The following is a 19,812-nucleotide window of genomic DNA, read 5'->3' on the forward strand; positions in this document are numbered from 1 at the left end:
CACCTGCACTTCATTGTTTTATATAAACTCCTTATATTTAGACCCACGTCTGCTGGTGCATACAAATAATGTATGTAGCAGTGATGCTGGTCATTCACTTTGCATCTTTTGTGCACATTATGAAAATAATTTTTTTTAAGATACAATTGCATTTGGCAGTACAATTAAAATAGGCAGGTTTGATTAAACTTGATAAAACATTTCCTTCAATTAGATATCAGCTTTAGGGAAGGAAACTGTATTATTCTGGAGTTTGGCCCCAGTTTCTGTCACAGACAAGACTCTTTGAGAGGTGAAACGTCACATTGAATACTGTGCTGGTAATGTACAGTTGTCCGTTGGTTAGGGTTAAAATATACAGTACAATGATTTTTGTGATTGTGTTGTCCTTCCGTCACTGTGTTGCACCTCTAACTGGTCTTCCCAGTGCAGGTTCCAGCCAGTCCTGCACATTATAGTCAGATCCAGGGCAGAGGCTCAGTCCTAGACCGACTCAGGAAGTTATCCTAAAGAATAAACTGAACTTCTACAGTATGCTGTCCAGAAAGAGTCCATATTTTGGGGAAAATGTTGCAATAATGATAGAAACCAGTTGGGAGAGAGAAGATCCATTTTGAGTTGAGCCTGACATTTGTGCATCAAAGTAATTGGTCCTGTTGAAGTAATCCAGCTCTTCATCTGAGCTGTCGGCTTTGCTGCGGCGGTAGGCAGAGGCGTACCATTTATCCGCTGTTAACGCCACCGCCGCACCTGCCGCTGCTGCACTTGCCACCCTCACCGGGGACGCCCGCCCGGCCGCCCTGAAGCGAGAGCGGGTCCCCCCGTAGGCGCCTCCTCCCCGGTAATTCCCCGCTGTGGAGCTGCGGGAGGAGGAGCCTCGAGAGGAGCCCCGGGACCCTCCACGACCGCCCTTGGACAGCACGGGCTCACACAGGAAAGCAGAGAGCAGGAGGAAAGTCCAGCATGTTGCGACCGCCTGGTTCATTCCTGACATCTGTGACATAATGGAGAAGCACGTCTTAGGCCTACCTGTGGTGGTGAGCCTGCACTGCACCTTTAACGTGTGTCCATCTGAGTTACATGTAGGCTACAACAAAGAACTCTCATTTGATTTTGGGTGGCAGCAAACAGCTGTAGCCAACGCTTTGTATTCACTGATCAATTCTATATAAAATTCACAATATCACCCTAAACCGGTGTGACATAATATGCTCTCACCAGCAGTGAAGAACCCAGTTTATACTACTGATCAACAAATGTGAGACGTCCTTGTAGTGTTCAGTGTTGTTGTTGAAAACGGTCTTCATAAAGACACATTTCTGTGCTGCAGATTAGCCCTCTCCGTTAAAGGAGGTCAGTTTAAAAATAAATATGCTCACCAGAGAAAATTGCTGTTGGCCTTCAGCCTTCATATACATAAAATAATATCCCGTTTATGGATGATTATGGAATAAATGCAAAAGATGGCATGTTTGTAGTAAAAGGCCATCATTTGAAATCATTATAGAGATCTAGCAGGTAACTGAGATGAACAAAATGTTTCCATGATTGTAGGCTACGTATATGTTATTAATACAATGTTTTAGTGCATGTACAATGCAAATGCATGCATGCATGATGTTCCCACTGTATTTTCGTGAATTAGCCTGTACGGTAGGCTACTGTATTGTAGCCTGAAGGAATCACACCATCATTTAAAAAGAAAAGCATGGTATGTAGCCTATATACACCCACGCCTACGTTAACCAGTACATCCTAATGGTTGGTGCTTACCTTATTTCCGTGTGTTTTCACGCTTGCTTATGTTTTGGCACTCGGAGGAAAGATGAAAGTGGATTGTCACGGACGATGGAGGCTCGTTCACGCAGACGACTTCGGGAACACGCAGTGCGTTCACACAGGCGCATCTGAAGAGTCTCTCAGATGAGCATCAAACACTGTGATACCGTCAGACTGGATGAGTCCCATCAAAAGCTTCGTATGATCTGATTTTGGATTAAGCTTCTTTGACATAAGTTTTTTGGATGTACTGACTGATTTTATATCTCCGTTTCCTTTATGTATCAGGTGATCACGATAATGAAATGTTGATAAGGCTGTTATGTTTGGTTTCTCTCTGAAACTGAAAAGGGAGGCTAATGAACATAATCAATAGCTTAATATAATTCTACATGAACTCTTATTATATTCCTTTTGTGAAAATTCTCACACTGGGATTTTGTGGTTAATGGGCTAAATCATATATGAGATACATATTCACTTTATATTGAACACCAGATATTGTAATATAATATAATAATACAGAAGTGTTAACCAGGATGTATATGAGATGAATGCCAATAAAATGGTATGATAAATAATATCTGATGTAAGTGTTATTCATTTATATGTAATCTCTGAATAATTAACCCAGGAGTAAACAACAAAGACAAGAATGAATATGAAATAAAACTGATTTTATTCCATTAAAAGTGAGATCTTTGATTAATAAGCTTTAAACACGGTAATTACACCCTGAAGACACCAGGTGGCGGTAAGGCAAATTTGTGCCCATGCTACCTCGTGAAAATACCAACGAAGAAGAAGACGATCTTGGAGCAAGTTCATTGACAACAGTCTACCGTCGTCGCTGTCATGGCTTTCCTCTGCAGAAATGCTGCTTTGCTCCTGAAGCCCTCCAGAGCAGCGCCGGCCGTCCTGTCTGCTGCCCGCCTCTACAGCTCCGGTGTGTATTTGAAAACCGTCCAGACTCAGTTTATTGTAGCTACATGAACAATTAGCCTGCGACAATGTCAAGAAACCTGCGTCACTTAATGTGCGACGCGTGTGAAGCAGGCAGACTGCGAGCTAACTTAGTCTGTGCTAACGTTTTATTCATGTGCACGTTGTTATTTGCGTTACGAAATGTTTAAATGCTGAACTTAACTGGAAGATAATTTCGTAACATGCTGTTGACATGAGGGCCACTAGTGTGTAAAGGGAAATTCCACCCTAAAATGGAAAAAATTTTCTATAACATAGTACAGCCCAGATATTATTTGTGAATTTGAACGTGTTTGATTTGATATGTTTTATTTATGGATTACAGAAAAATCCAAAGGATGACATGTTAAAGTGAAAACACCAACATGGGCCCAAGATGTTAAAAGACAAAACACAAGACACACAACATAAAACGAAACAATAATATCCTGAAATCCACTTCAAAACACCTTAGTACAACAAAGACAATTTGATGGCTGAAGTAAAAATGTCATCATAAAAATGTTCATTATGAAACAAAGAGTGTGTAAAACCTGGAGCTGCTCTACACCTGGCTCAACTCTCAGGAAAACCTGACAACAGTCAGGATGATATTACAGGGACGTGCGCATATATGCAGTTTATTATAGACCTTGAAGACCTGCCCTTCATTTTTCCATGAAACCCTGGAATATTCAAGTGCACAGATGGTTGTTTAATTTAATTAATTGTGTTCATCTTGCCTACCTGGAAAAGTAGGCAAGATTGACCATTTAATTAGTGTTTACTATGATATGATTATATTTATATAGTACATGTTGTATCAGTGTTTTTGTTATTGACACCATGGTCAGATTGTAAAAGTTTAGTTTGATTTATTGTTTGAGTTTAAGTAGCATTGTTTAAAAATATATATATGTAACTCTGTATCCAGTTTATAATGATTTCAGTTGAATGTAAAAACTGTTAGTAACAGAGTTGGGTGTACAATGTAAATGAATCAGAAGGTGTCACCTAAACATACTATCAAGTCTTGAAGGCTGTTTAGTGTTGATCCTTCACCTTTTCCTGAATGACTAACCAGGACCTCACCTTGCATTGTGATATCAGTGTTTCTGTCACGAGGATAAGACAGCTCAACTCAGACCTCTTTGGTGACCCATCACCTGGTTGAAAGACTACACTGCTCCCAGTTAATGAGTCCACAGAACAGTGACAAGCAGTGTTCAGGGTCATTGAGGGAGGCCACTTAATCCATTTTTGTAAAGTTTCACTCGACATCTAATAATGGGCAAGTGTCCATTTTAGAAAATACTTAACTTAAGTGAATCAGTCATTTTTGATTGGTTAAATCCATCCATCTGTTTTCTGCTGTCTACCCAGGTCCAGGTTGGTTAATGTAATTAATTGTATCATTAGGTATTATTGTTCTATACTGCTGAGAAGTACTGAAAGCTACCCTACTGGTTTTCCATCATACTTTTATACTTTGGCCGATATGACAGTGAAAACATGTGGTAGTAAAAAGGTCTGAAAAGTCTTGAATCTAACTCTGTGACCGCTGCAGTGACCTTTGATACCATGTGCACAAAGGTCTCATCTGAATCTCATCAGTGTTGGTCCTTTCTTCATGCAGGAGGTCAGTATGAGTATATTTTGGTGGAAAAGCGAGGCGAGAAGAGTAATGTGGGTTTCATCCAGTTGAACCGGCCCAAGGCTCTTAACGCTTTGTGTGATGGGCTGATGAAGGAGGTGGGAAACGCACTGGATGCCTTTGAAGCTGACGGCGACGTCGGAGCTATCGTCATCACTGGCAGTGACAGAGCCTTTGCTGGTGAGAGAGATGAGTGTGTTTACTGCACTCGTTTTTGTAGTTTTCCACCTGTAAAGAGCAGAGAACGTACACTGTTTATGATGATAAATCAGCAGTGACCTCAACATTTGTGTTTTTCAGCGGGGGCGGACATTAAGGAGATGCAGAATCGAACCTTCCAGGAATGTTACGGTGGAAACTTCCTGGCTCACTGGAACAGAGTGTCCACAGTAAAGAAGCCTGTGATTGCAGCTGTCAATGGATTTGCTGTGAGTGTCTCTTATTTATTTATATAATTTATTGTTTTAATTGACAGGAGGAGATTTAAAAAAAATACAAACATTACATTAAAGTGACAATAAAAACCTTTCAAAGCAAGACAATAAATATGGAAATGAGTAAGAAGAGAAAACAGCTCCAGCTCCTAAAGATAGGGGTGTCCACATACTTGGCCATATAGTGTCTCCTTCACTTCCTTGTGCTGTTTATGTTTCATACTGTACCCTCTGCTGTTTCAGCTGGGTGGAGGCTGTGAGCTGGCGATGATGTGTGACATCATCTATGCCGGAGAGAAGGCGCAGTTCGGCCAACCAGAGATCCTGTTGGGAACCATTCCGGGTAAAGACTCATTTCTATCTCCTTCCTGTACAGACTTCACTTCATATTCTAAGGTTACCAGATTCCTGCTGTTGGAGCAGCTGTTCATGACGTCTGTCTTCCTGCAGGGGCGGGTGGCACCCAGCGGCTGACCCGTGCGGTGGGCAAATCCCTGGCTATGGAGTTGGTACTCACGGGAGACAAAATTAATGCACAAGATGCCAAGCAATCAGGTAACAGCAGTGTTGGAAAGTACATTTACTCAAGTACTATTCTTAGGACAACTTTGCAGCACTGTGTAGTGTCAGATTTCAGATGTTTATGATGTTTTTCCACCAAAAAGGTGTTTCCCTTCTAAACTTCTCAGATGGTTTCATGTCAATAATTTATTCGAGGTGAAATTATCCAATATTTCACAAAAAAGGAAAGATTAGAGAAAATACCAAAAAGATGAATATACATTTGTGAAGCAGAACTTTGTTGTTTCTTTCCTTTGACCCCTCCGCTTTATCTTGTGACTCACTGGAGGGGACCCAACCCCTATGTTGTACTTCAAACTAGCTCCACCTCGACCACCTACAGCAGTAAAATGTTCCTTACGCACAGGAACTTTAATAACAATCTAATAATGTAATGTATAATAATATATCAGTCATAGGGGACATTTTGTCCAGTATTTTTACTTTTGAGTTTGTTTTTTTTTGTTGTTGATAATAATACTGTACTTTTAGGATGTAATGGAGTATTTTTAGATTGTTGTATTGGTACTTTTACTCAAGTTATTTGTTTCTTACATTAGACTGCATCAGTAAACCTAATAAACTGACGGGTCTTCATATAGTTATTATCCTTGATTCAGTATCTTTTTGTGTTTCCCAGGTTTGGTGAGTAAAATTTATCCTGTGGAACAGTTGGTGTCTGAAGCCATTAAATGTGGGGAGAAAATTGCTTCCAACTCCAAACTGGTTGCTGCTATGGCTAAAGAGGCTGTTAACGCAGGTGTGTAAACTCAATAGAAGCTAAATATCTTAAAACCTACTAAACTGAACAAGTTTCAGTTTTGTCTGACTTGTTCCTGTGTGTGATTGCAGCTTATGAACTGACTTTGGCTGAGGGTAATCGTTTGGAAAAGCGTTTATTCCACGCTACCTTTGCTACGGTGAGTAGAAGAGCACATTGAGAGCTAGTGAGGCGGATTTACTCTGATTTTGATGGTCCGATCATGATGTCTGTGTTCTCCTCTGCAGGATGATCGTAAAGAAGGCATGACAGCATTTGTGGAGAAGAGAAAGGCCAGTTTCCAGGACAATTAGAAAAGAGCAGACCAAGAGCTCAGACAAGATCACAAAGTTCCTGATATCAGTGGGTCATTTGCCTATCTGCAATAAGATGAATGATGCAAAAAATCCTGGCGGTAGTGGAACATACAAGCTGTTTATATTAGGATTTGGCACTGAGTGAGTGCACAAGAGTGTCTTATCACAGTAAAGCCCCACCTGCTGAGGCTCTGTATTAAAATCAGATGCGGTCTGGGTGCAGGATTGCAGGGGTTTGTATGTGAATACCATTTGATAACCGTGTTCTAGTCAGTGTTTAATAGGCGGAATCAGTCTTGATGACGTGTACTGACTTTGGCTTTTCATTTTCACTGTCAAATGTTTGCCTGCATTTTGTAGGCAACTTATTTCTGTGCATATTTTACAAATAAAGCTCCAGAGTGGTTTTCAGTACTGTGACATGAACAGAAAAGGGAAGATATGTCTGCTGTAATCATTAACACTGTTGGGCTGTTCCTTGCCACATTTATAATATTCGGTGATACAGTATGATTGCATATAATTCACATGTGCCTATTTGTAACTCAGAAACATCCTGGTTTCAGAGGCTGGTTTCTAATGTGTCTTTGAAAGAAATTCAGTAAATAATATCTAAAACTTGACTCAAGCGGATTCAGTTCACCCAGAATTCAGCCAGTGTGTACTTCTCACCACTAGATGGGCCTCTTGTGCTGATGCACAAAGAGACAGAAACTGGACATCGATTATAAATTCAATGGGCCTGTTGTACAGACTCGCACCGGATTGTACACTGATGACCCTTAATTTGGTGTGACTGAGTGTAAAGTGAATCTTATAATGTCAAGTCATTAAAATACTGTAAAAAATAACATAAATAAATCATCACGCATTGCCAGCACAGAAACAAAATATAAATGCTTGTCATTTGTTTGGTAATGAGATGGAACTATTCATCAGACTACCAAACCTACACTCACTTGTGTTTTCTTTACTTAAATATAATAATAATAATAATAATAATAATAATGATAGGCCAACTTTTCTTGTTCAGCGCTCAAATTTGTACAATATCCAATAACCAAAGGGCTGGATTTAAATGTCATATAGTCGATAGCCTTTTGACAAAATGTCAGTGAAGCTGATCATTTCAGTAAGATTTATAGCCTACTATAGGCCAACTACCGGTGTGATGATTTAGAGGAAATTCTCATATAATCTCAGCAGCTGCACGCCTTTACAAGCTGACACTGAAAAAAATACCCATGTTTAATTGTATGTAATAAGAATACAGCCTCACAGATTGATCCGTAAGTCTCATGCCCATCACCTATCGGTTGAAAATATTCGGGAACACATTAAAAAATAATAATTTTGACTTCAAAGAAAACACCAGAACAAATTTGGTTAGTGCGCGCTTTCTTTTGCCGCTCCAATCATCGCAAGGCACCTTTTTTCTCTCTGATCTTCACACGGCGGCGCCCCATATCTTCACAAGGCCATGGCCTAATTGATTTTTATTTTCATTCAATATTCCCCTGGAGCTTGCTTTCTTGTCAGCCCCCTGGAACAAAACTTTAAAAAGGAGGAGAAAAAAAGACTCGTCTTCTCACTCCGCGGGGAAGCACAAAAGTCTGCAGAGAGGGCCCAAAAAGAAGCTCCTCTTTGAGGCTACCGAAAGGTCAAAATAATAAATGTAGACTCAATTGAGGCTCTCCACACAGACAAAGGGGGCAAAACGTTACATTTTGGCAGCGCAGACCCTCATAGCGTGATAAACTCATTTAAAGAAGCCGAAATAAAGAGAGAGCAGCATGGGTCCAGAGAGGGAGAAAGGGGCTTTCAGTCCGGCAGACAGGCCTGGCTCCTGCAAGGGCCTTTTCTCCTGCCCAGCAGCCTCCCAGCCCTCTCCAAAACCCACTCTCATATTCCTGAACGGCACTGCCTCTGTGCCACTCAGTCATGTTGGTGACTTTATCTCCATTTTTAATTCATTTTTATATTCTCGTTGATCCGTTTCTATGCATGTATCATTTGTAGCCTGTAACTCAAAGGACAAAAACTGAGAAAAAGGAAGCAGCTATATAGACATGAATCCTTCTCCACTGAGAACTACATAGATTAGCATAAAGGTAATAATAAACTTATAGATCCCTTTAGCAAAAGATTTGTGTAATGTGATGTGGGCTGATTTCTTCCTGCACAATGCGCAGAAAGGACATAATACGTTTAAAGAATGGCATTACACACAGACCATCAAGTCCTATATATTACAGAAATGAAACAACATACATTGTAGGTCTGGAATGCAGAAATTGGCTGATAGGCTTATATATAGATAATATTTGCAAAAAAACATGCAATAAAGTATCAACATATTTCTCCTGTTCGTTATTAACAGCAGCTGTATAAGGATTGTAAATTCAGTATAGACCCACAAGACTGCAATACTAGACTGTGACTTGACTTTTATAAAAGCCTTTTTATATGTAGATCTGCTGCTTTTTACAGAACCAGGATCTGCGGTCATGGAAAGGATTCCTCAGCACTTTTCTGCCATCCAGCTGAGAGTTTCTCTGGCTCAGATGAAACAGGCCGGGTGGAGTGGTTTTCATCTGACAAATATTTTCATTAGGCCTAGGCCTATCTCACATTCTTGGCACCAGAGACCGTGAATAACACATTCACCGGTGTCTGCTTTGAATTATTCCCACCCAAGGGTGTCAGAAACAGCGACGATTAACCGACTATACAGCGTGTCGGACTAATGACACTCCCGTTTTATAGCTCTCGATAGGCTACCGCAATGTCGTTAGATTAGGCCTATGATATGTCGTTAGTGTATTTGCAAAGGTCACTGCACATTTTTATAAATAATTAATTGAAAAACATACACATTATCCTTATTTCATATTAATTAGTAGTATGTAAGTATGTATGTAACATTTTGTAGTGCACAAATCGCCTGCCTTTTTCCCGACAAACCCGCAATAGTATTTACGTGTTGTGATCAAATCAACTGAAATAAATAATAATAATTCTATTTATTTATGATAAAAACATACAGGATTACAGACGGACAATTAAATGTGCTTGAGCGATTGTTTGAGTCTATACGTTTACTTAAGTTTTTTTAATTATTTACCCGATGTGGAAGCCCCACTAACCAATCAAATTAGGGCGCCTGATCACATGACTCGTTTCCTTACGTCTACAAAGACAATGAAGTTAAACTAAAAATCAAGATAGTTCAGTTAGCGTAACCTCCGCCCGACAGACCGAAACTTAAAATCTGAAATTTGGCTTGACGAACACCAGGAGACACCATGATAATACACATGTGAGACTCGCTACTCGCTAACTAGCTTTTGTTTTATGTTACGAGGCTAATTTTTATCGGTAAGCATGTCCGGCGGACCTAAACGAAGACGGAAGTAGGCTGCAGGGACTGCTCTCGCTTTGCTTCAATACGCTCCAGTTCTCTGCTCTCTGGGGCTTCCAGTATGGTCGCGCTGAAAGGAATCCCCTCTGTTTTATCGCCTGAACTGCTGTATGCTCTTGCTAAAATGGGCCATGGGGATGAACTGGGTATGATATTTAAATACATACACATAAGTCGCCTTTCTCAGCGGCTGTGCTTGCCTATAACGTCTGTACCTGCACTGTAGGGTAGAAGGCGAAGTTCACAACACACCGGTGTAAACAGTGATGGAGCAGGACTGATCTCACAGGATCATTAACCTACAACCATGTTAGTTAATTCAGTCATTTACAAGTTTTACTCTGTTTTTCTTCTTTTTCAGTCCTTGCTGATGCAAACTTTCCTGCATCTTCCATTTGTGCTTGTGGTCCAAAAGAGATAAGAGCTGATGGTATGTAAACACTTCTGTTAATGAAAATGTTGGGTGTGTGTGCGCACTGGAGTGGTTTTATACTTTATTGCTCCAACTGTGTCTGATCTTTATGTAGGTTTGGGAATCCCACAGCTTTTGGAGGCCATTTTGAAGCTGTTGCCCCTGGATACCTATGTCAGCTCTCCGGTACAGGACCCATAAATCTAAAGCTAAATACACTGAGTCTTGTAGATGGCAATAATGAGTAATTTGTTGAATCTGTGCTGATATGTCTCCACAGGCTGCAGTCATGGATCTGGTAGACAGTGACAAACAGAGGGGTTTAGCTGTCCCTGTGTGGGACACTTACACACAGCTCCTGGGTCAGGCTGGGTCTCAGGTAAAACAGCCTGTCCACCCAATGATTTAGTAACTCGAAATAACTTTGTGTACATTTGAGTTTAGACTCTTTGTGTGTTGACTTCTGTTTACATTTAGACTCCTCTTGAGAAGGTGGAAAGGTTTGCTTTCTATGAACGAGCTAAGAAAGCCTACGCTGTTGTGGCAACAGGGTGTGTATTTTCTCTGCCTTCATTTGAATTTTATAGCTTGAGTCACACATGAATTATATGAATTTCAGACATGTGGACGGTGATTCAGAGGTCTGGAACCACGCTTATTTTTCACAAATAACTAATATTTTAATAATGTTACACAAAAGTCTCATTATTTCAAACATGTCCTTAAAATTGTTGTGGATAAAATATGTTCCTCTTTCTTATATTCCTCTGCTCTTTCTACATAGGGAAACAGCTCTGTATGGTAACCTGATACTGAAGAAGGGGGTCATTCCTGCAGAGCAGATGCAGTGATGCACGCTCACTCACATGCACATTTTAAAGTAATGATGATGAAATGATGACTTCAGTCACAACTGTGAATCAAGAGGTAGTTTGCATAAAACACATTTTTTGTTTTGTTCTGTTTCTACCAGAAGCTGTGAACCCAAAACATAATCTATTCTTGTTCATGTGTAATTAATACTGTAAATACGAACAGATTAATCTCCAGTTTACATGGAGCTGAAATTTTTGTGTATTTTTGTAAATAACTTCTGCGTTGTACAAACATTTCAATAAATAAAACCCATGAAGTCTTTGATGAGTGGGTTAAAGTATCTTTATCATCAAGATGTATATGAGTGACACTGAGATTTAGATGTGTTCATTGTTATCGTGGACAGTTTAATGGAGTCAAATGACACCTGTTGCAGCTACAGTGTATCAGCTATGTCTGATTTGAAATGATAAGGACCTATACAGGTTGTGTTGTTGAAGGATCACTGGTGGTAGAAATCATCCAGATCTTCCTCTGGTTCACTGTGCTTCCTCTGAGACGGCAAATCAACAGGAGCGGCAGCATTAGTATCACCTTGGTAAGGGATGGGCATCAGGAGATCTTTGTGGTACAGGTCGTCCATGTCCTCCTCTGGTTGATGGTGAACTCTGACCTCACTTTCACCCCTGACCTCACGTCTCAGCGGCTCCATCTGTACAGGTGAGCGCTGGTCATCGTGATGATACAGCTCGTCCTCATCCTTCTCTGGTTCGGAGTGTGCAACGCGGACCTCTGCACCAGCTTCGTATCCAGCCACTAGTGGGGCCAGATAGACGTCCAGCTCCTCCCTCGCTTTGTGGTAGACTTCATCCCAGTCCTGTTCAGGTTCTTCTGAGGCCACCTTACTGAAAACAGAGTGGTCGATGTCATCTTTATCCTCTGGTTCCTCATTGTACCTCACATTGGCATCTTCCTGCGAGGGCTCTGCCTGGATGCCGGCAGCAGGAAGGGCATCCAGGATTTGAAGTTTGAGGAGATCAGCCATTGAAGGATGATAAAGCTCATCCAAGTCTTCTTCAGCCTCCAGGGGCTGTTTGTCCTTTCCACTGCCTGTCATACTCTTCCAAATCATCATGCGAGGGTCGATGTCATAGTGAGTCTCGTCCATGTCCTCTGGAGGCTCCACTTCCACTCCCCAGGACATCTTTCCTTCGTCATCTATGGACCTGAAATAAAAAAAATCATGCAATCTCAGACTGCATTTCCTCAGTCCAAGAGAAGATTATTCACTTTCATTTTAGTTTAAGGAAATTACAACTTACATAACGGTGTCCTGGAATGCTTCATCTGTAAATTTATTCTGAGAAAAGAGCACAAATATTACAAGACTGCTGTCCAAATACAAGTTAGTGACCATACAAACATGTTTGTCATTTTAAATTCCTCAGGAATAATTTATCATATCATTTGAAGCTGTACAGTCTGCTACTGTGGACAGCCAGGAGCAATATATACATACCCAGGGTTTATATGGCTTTCCTGTGATGCCAAATATCAGAGAAACACAGACTATTAGAGAAAACCTACAAATGAAGAGACTCAGGATTAATCTCAAGATGTTAATGTCAAGATTTCAAGTCCTCATGTGTGACAGACAAGAGATCCTCATACACTGTTAAACATTAAAACCATCTTAACAACCACTGCCATCAGAGTCAGACACCACTTTAAAGACATCTGCAGTTTTCTTACCTGAACATGGTGTTTGCTTTCAGCTCAGTGTTTTGGATCTGAACAACAAGAAGTCTTGCACTTCAGTTCAACCTGCCGTGGAAATGAAGGACCAAAGTTCCACCAATAAACCAGTTATATTTTCTTGACCTTTGTATCCTCTGAATACAGGAACGTCAGCTGTAGTAATTCATCATTAACACAACAATTATAACTTTTGTGATTAATCTTCCTCGTCAGCACTGAGTGATCACAAGGTTAGAAACGCCCCATGGCCTTTAAGCTGAGGTTGAGATATTTTATCATGATACAAACTTTATTATGCAGTAATAGTTTCTCCAATCTCCTTAAGGGGGTTGTCCTTATTTCCAGGGCTCAATGCCACCACAGTGCAATATAAATATGTGGAATATGTGGATATTGAAATATAGCAATGAATTATATGCTGTAAGTATGTGTATGAAGAAGTTGGTTCATATTCATCTACAAAATGCTGCAAAATGGTGAACATTAAAAACATCATACCTGCTGAACATCAGCGTGTTAGCATTGTCACTGTGAGCTTCCTGATGTTAGCATTTAGCTCAAAGCACTGCTGTGCCTCAGTACAGGCTCACAGAGCGTGGCTGGGAGTCTTGTTTACATGCACTAAGGTCTCCCTTGAAAAGGAGGTCTCAATCTCAATGGGACTTATCTGATTAAAAAAAGGTTACCATAATACAATAACCTTTTTGACTTCCCGCTCTCGGTTATTGCCGAGTTGTGAACTGACTATGGGTCACAACTGTGAGGCTCAGTGTGGGTCATTTCTTGTATACAACACAACAGCATCATACAACTTCTGCTTTACTGTTAATCAAATACAGTGAGTTGGAATTTATTAATATGCTAACTGGTCAATTATTTATTCAGAAGAAGGGACAGTGAATAAAAATGTATAGTATTTAGAGTTGTATCAATAATCAAGTCTTGCATACGTATGTACTATAAACAATACCCACCATGCTTGGCATACTTTCACAGGAACTAGACGCAGACAGACTCCCTCCTGCATACATCTTCAATCATTTAAAACAACTAATTACCCCTCGCATACACATCCAACGTAGCAGGACAGATTGGAGGCAGATGAACGCTCTGTGATCTTAATGCCAGGCACAACGCCACAACTGACTGTGTCAGCTCTAATCTACATCCATGCCACGATCCTATCACACTGTAAAACTCACCCAAGTTTGATGTACGGAATACGTTGTTTAAATTACAACTCACTTTATGAATCAAATTTTCTGATATGCGGCCAAGACAGAAAACGTTTTAACTCTGATATATGTTAAACATCTGTAAGTTGCAATGCACAGCCATAAACCAATGTAACCTAATCTAACATAACATATACACTCTTAAAGAACGTGATGCTAAGTTTCAGCAGCTGGTGGTCCCTCAATTAAGCTGCTGTGATGCAGCTCATGTGAGAGTTTGCTTCTTAGGGCACCACTGTGGCTGTGAGAACTCTCCACCTCTTTTACTGTTCATACAAGTAGGAGAGTCATTAAGTTAACATATGGGTTAATAATGTCTCATGACAACAGGATTCATCACATGTACACACACACACACACTGTACAGAAGAACAGGAGCAGACAGACCCGCCACACACTTCCTGCTCCGTTCAAGGGATGGCTCCACCGCGTCTGCTAGTTATCTGCCCTCTATCAGATCCATATGTACACGTCCAATGTTACCCCTCGACCAGCCCCACTGCCAGGTCACTGAGTGGTCTACTGTCTTCTACCCAGAAAGGCTCTCCCTAAGCAAGCAAATGTCAGACGTCTTTCAGATAGTCTATGAAATACTGACAAGGAAACAACTACTGTTTGATTCTACTTTCTGTATTCAGAAAGAAGTACCCAGAAATTTGGGGAAATCCACTTATTCACTTATATAGATTGATTTTGTTTGCTATATATTAAGCTACAGGCAGCAGCTGGTTAGCTTAGCTTAGCATAATGATTGAAAGCAGGGGGAAACTGCCTAGCCTGGTAAAAAATCTGGCTACCAGCACCTCTAAAGCTTTGGTTTTTGCTCAACTTAAACAAATGAGACATAATGTGTTAACTAGTGACCTTTAGGCTGATGTTTTTTCTGAGCAAGGATAGCTGTTTCCCCCTGTTTCCAGTCTTATTTCTAAGCTAAGCTAACCAGCTCCTGTGTATTTCCCAATATGTCAATCTATTCCTTTAAATAAGATAATTCTCATGAAGATAATTATTAAAAAATGCTGCCAGATTCATACTGGTGACAAACTGGCTGTTAAACTGACACTGAGGCCAGGAGATGTGAGCCATTATGGAAAAGCTCTGTCAGTCTCCCAGAAACCACTACAATCCTCGGAGAAGACATCCGCTGCTTCAAGCCTCGAAAGTGAGGCTTGATGGTTAAAGTGAGCTGAAGCTTCAACCAATCTACCCCCTGTGTCCTGCACACATCAGTGAAACAGCTTTCAGAGGCCCAGAAAGCTACCAGCACAGAGTAACCACAGGACTCTGCTCTATGAACCTCTGAATGGTCCCACAGGCTTACAAGAAAACACGCTCCTCTGTGGTTTAACCTGCCTCTGGTTGACAGAGCGTTGCTGCTCAGCAAATGGGTCGCTCTCCATCAGACTGAATCGTGTCTGAAAGTGAAAGAAGTTTAAAATCACTATACTATAGTAGAAAAGTTAGTAAGCTGATTTATTTTACCGTTGGACACAGCTAAGCTAGCTGTTTTCAGGTGTTTCCAATCTTTATGTTAAGCTAAGCTAACTGGCTGCTGGCATGGCATCATTTTGACCATACAGATATGAGAGTGGTATCGATGTTCTCGTCTAACTCTTGACAAGAAAGCGAGTGGGAGTGTTTCCCAAAATGTCAAACCCTTGTTTCACTTTGTACTCACTTACAATTATATTTGTTTCAAGGCTCAAAGAAAAGCAATGATTACAGTAAAAACATATCCTTCATTAAAAACAATAAATTTAAATGTAATATCAGAATGAACGTTTATCACATTAATATGCTCATACATTAAAAACTATATATACATTTATATGATATTGTATCTCACTGGGATTATATTTATGGCCCATATGTCACTGCATTTTGTATTTACCTCTCTGGAGGTGAAGAAGTTTATGTAGTGTAATTACCAAGCCTGGAAGCAAAACATGATGGAATATTTCTTAATGAGCCTCTAACACCCCCTCAGCTTCTCTTCTTCCAAATTGGCTGCAGGTGATGTGAGGATAATTTAATCTTTATATGTGGTATGTACAGATTGTGCCCTAACACCTCCAGACGCCACCAGAGGCTTGGTTTGATCTGCCAAGAACGTTTCCCTCTTTCAGTCACCCTGCATATCTCTACTTGTATCCTGCTATTGGTTAGGGGTGTGTGCTGATGGGATGTGCGAACGAGCATGTATCATGTGGATGACAAGCCTTTTAGAAAATGTAAGGTCAACAATAAAGACCTGAACGAATGGGAGTTGTCAGCAAGTAATGATTGCTGCCAATAAACTGTGAAACACACACACAGTCACACAGTGTTCTTGCACAAAATGCAAAGAGTGAGCCAAGAATAAATTGCCTGTCTGTAACTATTTAAATGCAGCATTAAGTCATGATTTATGCCTGTAAATCTGGGATAGAAAACATGCTTCAAATGTTGCAGCTTGCAGCAATTTACGGGGGAAACCACCAAAATGAATATTTGACTAAATTCCCAATTTAAAATGAATGATCATGGCTTCGTTTTGCTTACTGTTACACAGTTGTTGCACGAGGTGTATGAGTGTGTGTGCATGAATGCATGTGTGTACCAATTACTTACTCACATGCACATGCAAGTGTAGTCAGATGCAGTAGCTTAATATGTCATTGCCACTGATGACAGCACTTTCTTCAAAATTGTAACTTTAAGTGCAGGATCTGATGTCCTGGCTCTGCCCCAAAACCAATAGCTGCTTATTACTGTTAAGACTGTGAGGAATGCGGTCGTCATGTTTCTACTTGACTTAAAGTAGCATCTTTATCAAGACTTCTCCACTGGCAAAGAAACAAATAGAAAACAGACTATTTAACAGGCGACAATCAGCTGGAGACATCAGACTCCACACTAAATCTCAACACACACTGTATCATTGTTTGAAATGTGACAATGAGCATATTGTATGAAAACAGAAAAGTCACTCCTCCACTTTAAAACAATCATCAGCACCAAAACCTCATCATCACCATCATTACTATCAGTAAATCCCATAAAGGTCGTCCCGGAGCGCAGGGCTGTATTTGAGGCTAACCACCCCTCTGTCTTTACTCACAGTCTTCCGTCATATCCCCCCACACTCACAACATTTAGGAAAGCTGGGGTTTTCTAAATAACTAAAATTAACTCAATGATCTACAATTAACTTAATTGAGGCTCACCAACACCCATTAAACACACATTAGACATCTCACGGTGGAGTTTAACCGCACGAATTACAGGGCTGGGGGAAGGACCTCCATGGAAGAGCGGAGGCGAACATGAAATGTTGTGACGATGGTCTGGTGAACAGGGGAGCTGTCAGACTTATGAAGCGGCCGCAGAGAGAGTTGGTGAGCCATCTGCTCAACAGTTGCATGCAGGCACTTCAGCTTCTGACACTGCCTTTAACATGTTAATAAAATGTCTTCTCAATGGACAGGTGGGGATTTGGGGGGGTAAGATAAGGGGAGTGATGAGCCAGTCAGTCTGGGCCCTGGAGCCGCCTGACTATCTGGCTCCACAGGTAATGCCTGAGACAGTTTTCCAGCAACAATAGTGCTGATGACAGCCGGGGCAGATGAGGGGAGGTGGGCCGGGAGCCGCTACAGCTACACAGGAGACAGACAAAAAGAGGAACTTTCCCCTCTGTCTGTTATGTAACTGACGACAGAAGAAGGGGAAGCTCTTTGTCTGTTTGAGAGGAGACGCAGAGGAATATGGTTGACCTTTTTGTCCAGGGCAGCTAATCTGAAAAGCTGATCTGAGTATCTGTGTGAAAGATGGCCATTGGCAACGCTAAGCTGCTTGAGCTGACACAGAGCCATTACACTGCTTTGACAGCGCGTATCAACCATGGAAATATTATATTATAGTCACGATAATGAGGGGGAAAGCTCAGGTGGTCCCTCTCTCTCCTTCTCTCTCTCTCTTTCAAACACACACACACACACACACACACACACACACACACACACACACACACACACAAACATACCGTACACCCTTATTCTCCCTCAATCACACCCCTCATAAACTCAGTAAACATGTGGGAGCTGTTAAAGTAAGTTTAATGGCTATTTACTGTGTTTTGGACACTTCTCATTAAACACATTTTCCACTGGAGGAGAACTAATGTTTTGGAAAACTCTGTTAAATGAAACAGACATCATGCCAACACTTGGCACATGTGGCTCATTAAGAGATCTGCCCTCTACAGGATAAACCAGGGAACTGCAGAGACTTGACTGCTGACATGCACATGTTACAGCTTTTATCTGTTAATCATTTTTCTTACCAAAACTTTAAGCCTGCAATAACTGATTTTTTCCACCAACTCCCATCACTAACTTTGCTTTTTTGTTTAGTGCTAGTAGTGTAGTAGAAGTGTACAGTTTTCAGCCTTTCTGCTGTGGCCAAAAACTACGCTATGATAAGTTAGATGAGATAAGGTAAGCCTTTATTGATCCCTAGAGGAGAAATTCAGTTGTTGCAGCCGCACAAGGACAGAAATAACTACATATATACAGAGAAAGTAAAAAAAAGAAATAATTAGGAGTGTATATTAAACAAAAGTACAGACACTTTTATTTTAAGAGATGAAGAGGTCTATACAATGCTCTATGTGTTTTTTCCAGTGTTTTCCAATATCTGAGATGGGGAAATGCCAGAAGGGGAAAAGAAGTCCTTGAGGGTGGAGTACATCAAACAAGACAGAAAGAGAAACAACTTTGGCCTCCTCCCCTCCTCTGCCTCCCCCTTCTCCCCCTCCTGCTCTGGCCACTGAATGCCTCCTCACTGGAGTCCACTGCGGCCCTGGCTGCCAGCTGGAGTACCCCTAACCTTTAACCTCTGACCCCCAGCACCACAGAATTCATCACAGAGCCGTCAGCTCGGTGCACTCAGCGGGGAGCACATCCTGTGAAACGCTGTCATGACGACAGAGAGGCGCAACAGTGAGTACAGGTGTTAACAGTGAGTGCAGGTGTTACAGATGTTCTTTACACCACATTCATTGCTGTGCTGACCCTTAATATTCACAACACATTGTCTCCAGAAGATCACAGAAATCCTCTCAGCGCCTGTCACGCTATGAATTTGTGTCTGTGTCTGTGTGTGTTTGCGTGTCACTGTCCCATCTGTGCTGATGCTCCTGGGTTAAAAAGAGGATCCTGCTGTTCCTTGATGGAGAGCTGCCAGCTACAGAGAGATCCGGTTACAAGAGCACAGCGCTTTCATCCTTATTAAAGAAACATGTGCCCGCTCTGTGCAGTTATGCCGGCAGATGAAACATTTTACTCTCTTCTCTGCTTTTACTTTTTTCTCAATACAAATAAGGATATTACACAAGTATGATCGGTTAACAAAACTCTCATCTTTTGAAGTCAACACACTCCTTTATGATAAGAAATAACCAGCCTATGAGAAAATGTAAAGATTAATAAAAGGCTGTTATTTGTATTTCAGTGGATGTGATTTATTCCTCCTTTTTGTGCATCTTCATTCTTCAAATACCAATGGTTTCTTTGTTACACAGTGGAAACATAATTACAGAGTCCCTGGTGACAAAGAATGTCAAACCCAGCTGATTCAATTAAAATGATTACTTAATCTTTGGTCTTCACCATTTATCCGCAACTAATTGGAGCGCTGCTTCTAGGGCTGTTCTCATGTGCAGG

The 19,812-nt window shown here is 41.0% G+C and overlaps 3 protein-coding genes across 4 annotated transcripts; 2 read left to right on the forward strand and 1 right to left on the reverse strand.

Moving 5' to 3' along the window:
- Positions 1-526: 526 nt before the first annotated feature.
- sprn (shadow of prion protein) lies at positions 527-1,003 on the reverse strand. Its single transcript, XM_070916667.1, has one exon. The coding sequence runs from the start codon at positions 1,001-1,003 to the stop codon at positions 527-529; it is 477 nt and encodes a 158-aa protein (XP_070772768.1).
- Positions 1,004-2,591: 1,588 nt separating this feature from the next.
- echs1 (enoyl CoA hydratase, short chain, 1, mitochondrial) lies at positions 2,592-6,906 on the forward strand. The gene is made up of 8 exons (XM_070915882.1): positions 2,592-2,725; positions 4,379-4,576; positions 4,697-4,824; positions 5,074-5,173; positions 5,281-5,385; positions 6,032-6,151; positions 6,244-6,311; positions 6,400-6,906. Exons 1-8 carry the CDS (start codon positions 2,635-2,637, stop codon positions 6,463-6,465), a joined length of 876 nt encoding a protein of 291 aa, XP_070771983.1. The 5' UTR covers positions 2,592-2,634; the 3' UTR covers positions 6,466-6,906.
- A 3,044-nt stretch (positions 6,907-9,950) lies between these two features.
- Positions 9,951-11,317, forward strand: fuom (fucose mutarotase). 2 transcript variants are annotated; one of them, XM_070916357.1, is made up of 6 exons: positions 9,951-10,035; positions 10,251-10,319; positions 10,417-10,487; positions 10,582-10,680; positions 10,779-10,852; positions 11,086-11,317. In XM_070916357.1, exons 1-6 carry the CDS (start codon positions 9,951-9,953, stop codon positions 11,150-11,152), a joined length of 465 nt encoding a protein of 154 aa, XP_070772458.1. In that variant the 3' UTR covers positions 11,153-11,317. The 2 variants fall into 2 exon arrangements, with proteins under 2 accessions (XP_070772458.1, XP_070772460.1); XM_070916359.1 differs by lacking the exon at positions 10,251-10,319.
- The last annotated feature ends 8,495 nt before the right edge of the window (positions 11,318-19,812 follow it).

Source organism: Enoplosus armatus, chromosome 12, assembly GCF_043641665.1.
Source record: "Enoplosus armatus isolate fEnoArm2 chromosome 12, fEnoArm2.hap1, whole genome shotgun sequence".
Taxonomy (NCBI): Eukaryota; Metazoa; Chordata; class Actinopteri; order Centrarchiformes; family Enoplosidae; genus Enoplosus; species Enoplosus armatus.

Bases quoted from the DNA above. Each gene is read 5' to 3' on its own strand.
- sprn (XM_070916667.1), bottom strand. From the start codon at position 1,003: ATGTCACAGATGTCAGGAATGAACCAGGCGGTCGCAACATGCTGGACT.
- echs1 (XM_070915882.1), top strand. From the start codon at position 2,635: ATGGCTTTCCTCTGCAGAAATGCTGCTTTGCTCCTGAAGCCCTCCAGA. The intron at 5,386-6,031 runs GTAACAGCAGTG...TGTGTTTCCCAG, and splicing joins ACAAGATGCCAAGCAATCAG to GTTTGGTGAGTAAAATTTAT. The intron at 6,152-6,243 runs GTGTGTAAACTC...GTGTGATTGCAG, and splicing joins TAAAGAGGCTGTTAACGCAG to CTTATGAACTGACTTTGGCT.
- fuom (XM_070916357.1), top strand. From the start codon at position 9,951: ATGGTCGCGCTGAAAGGAATCCCCTCTGTTTTATCGCCTGAACTGCTG. The intron at 10,681-10,778 runs GTAAAACAGCCT...GTTTACATTTAG, and splicing joins TGGGTCAGGCTGGGTCTCAG to ACTCCTCTTGAGAAGGTGGA. The intron at 10,853-11,085 runs GTGTGTATTTTC...CTTTCTACATAG, and splicing joins TACGCTGTTGTGGCAACAGG to GGAAACAGCTCTGTATGGTA.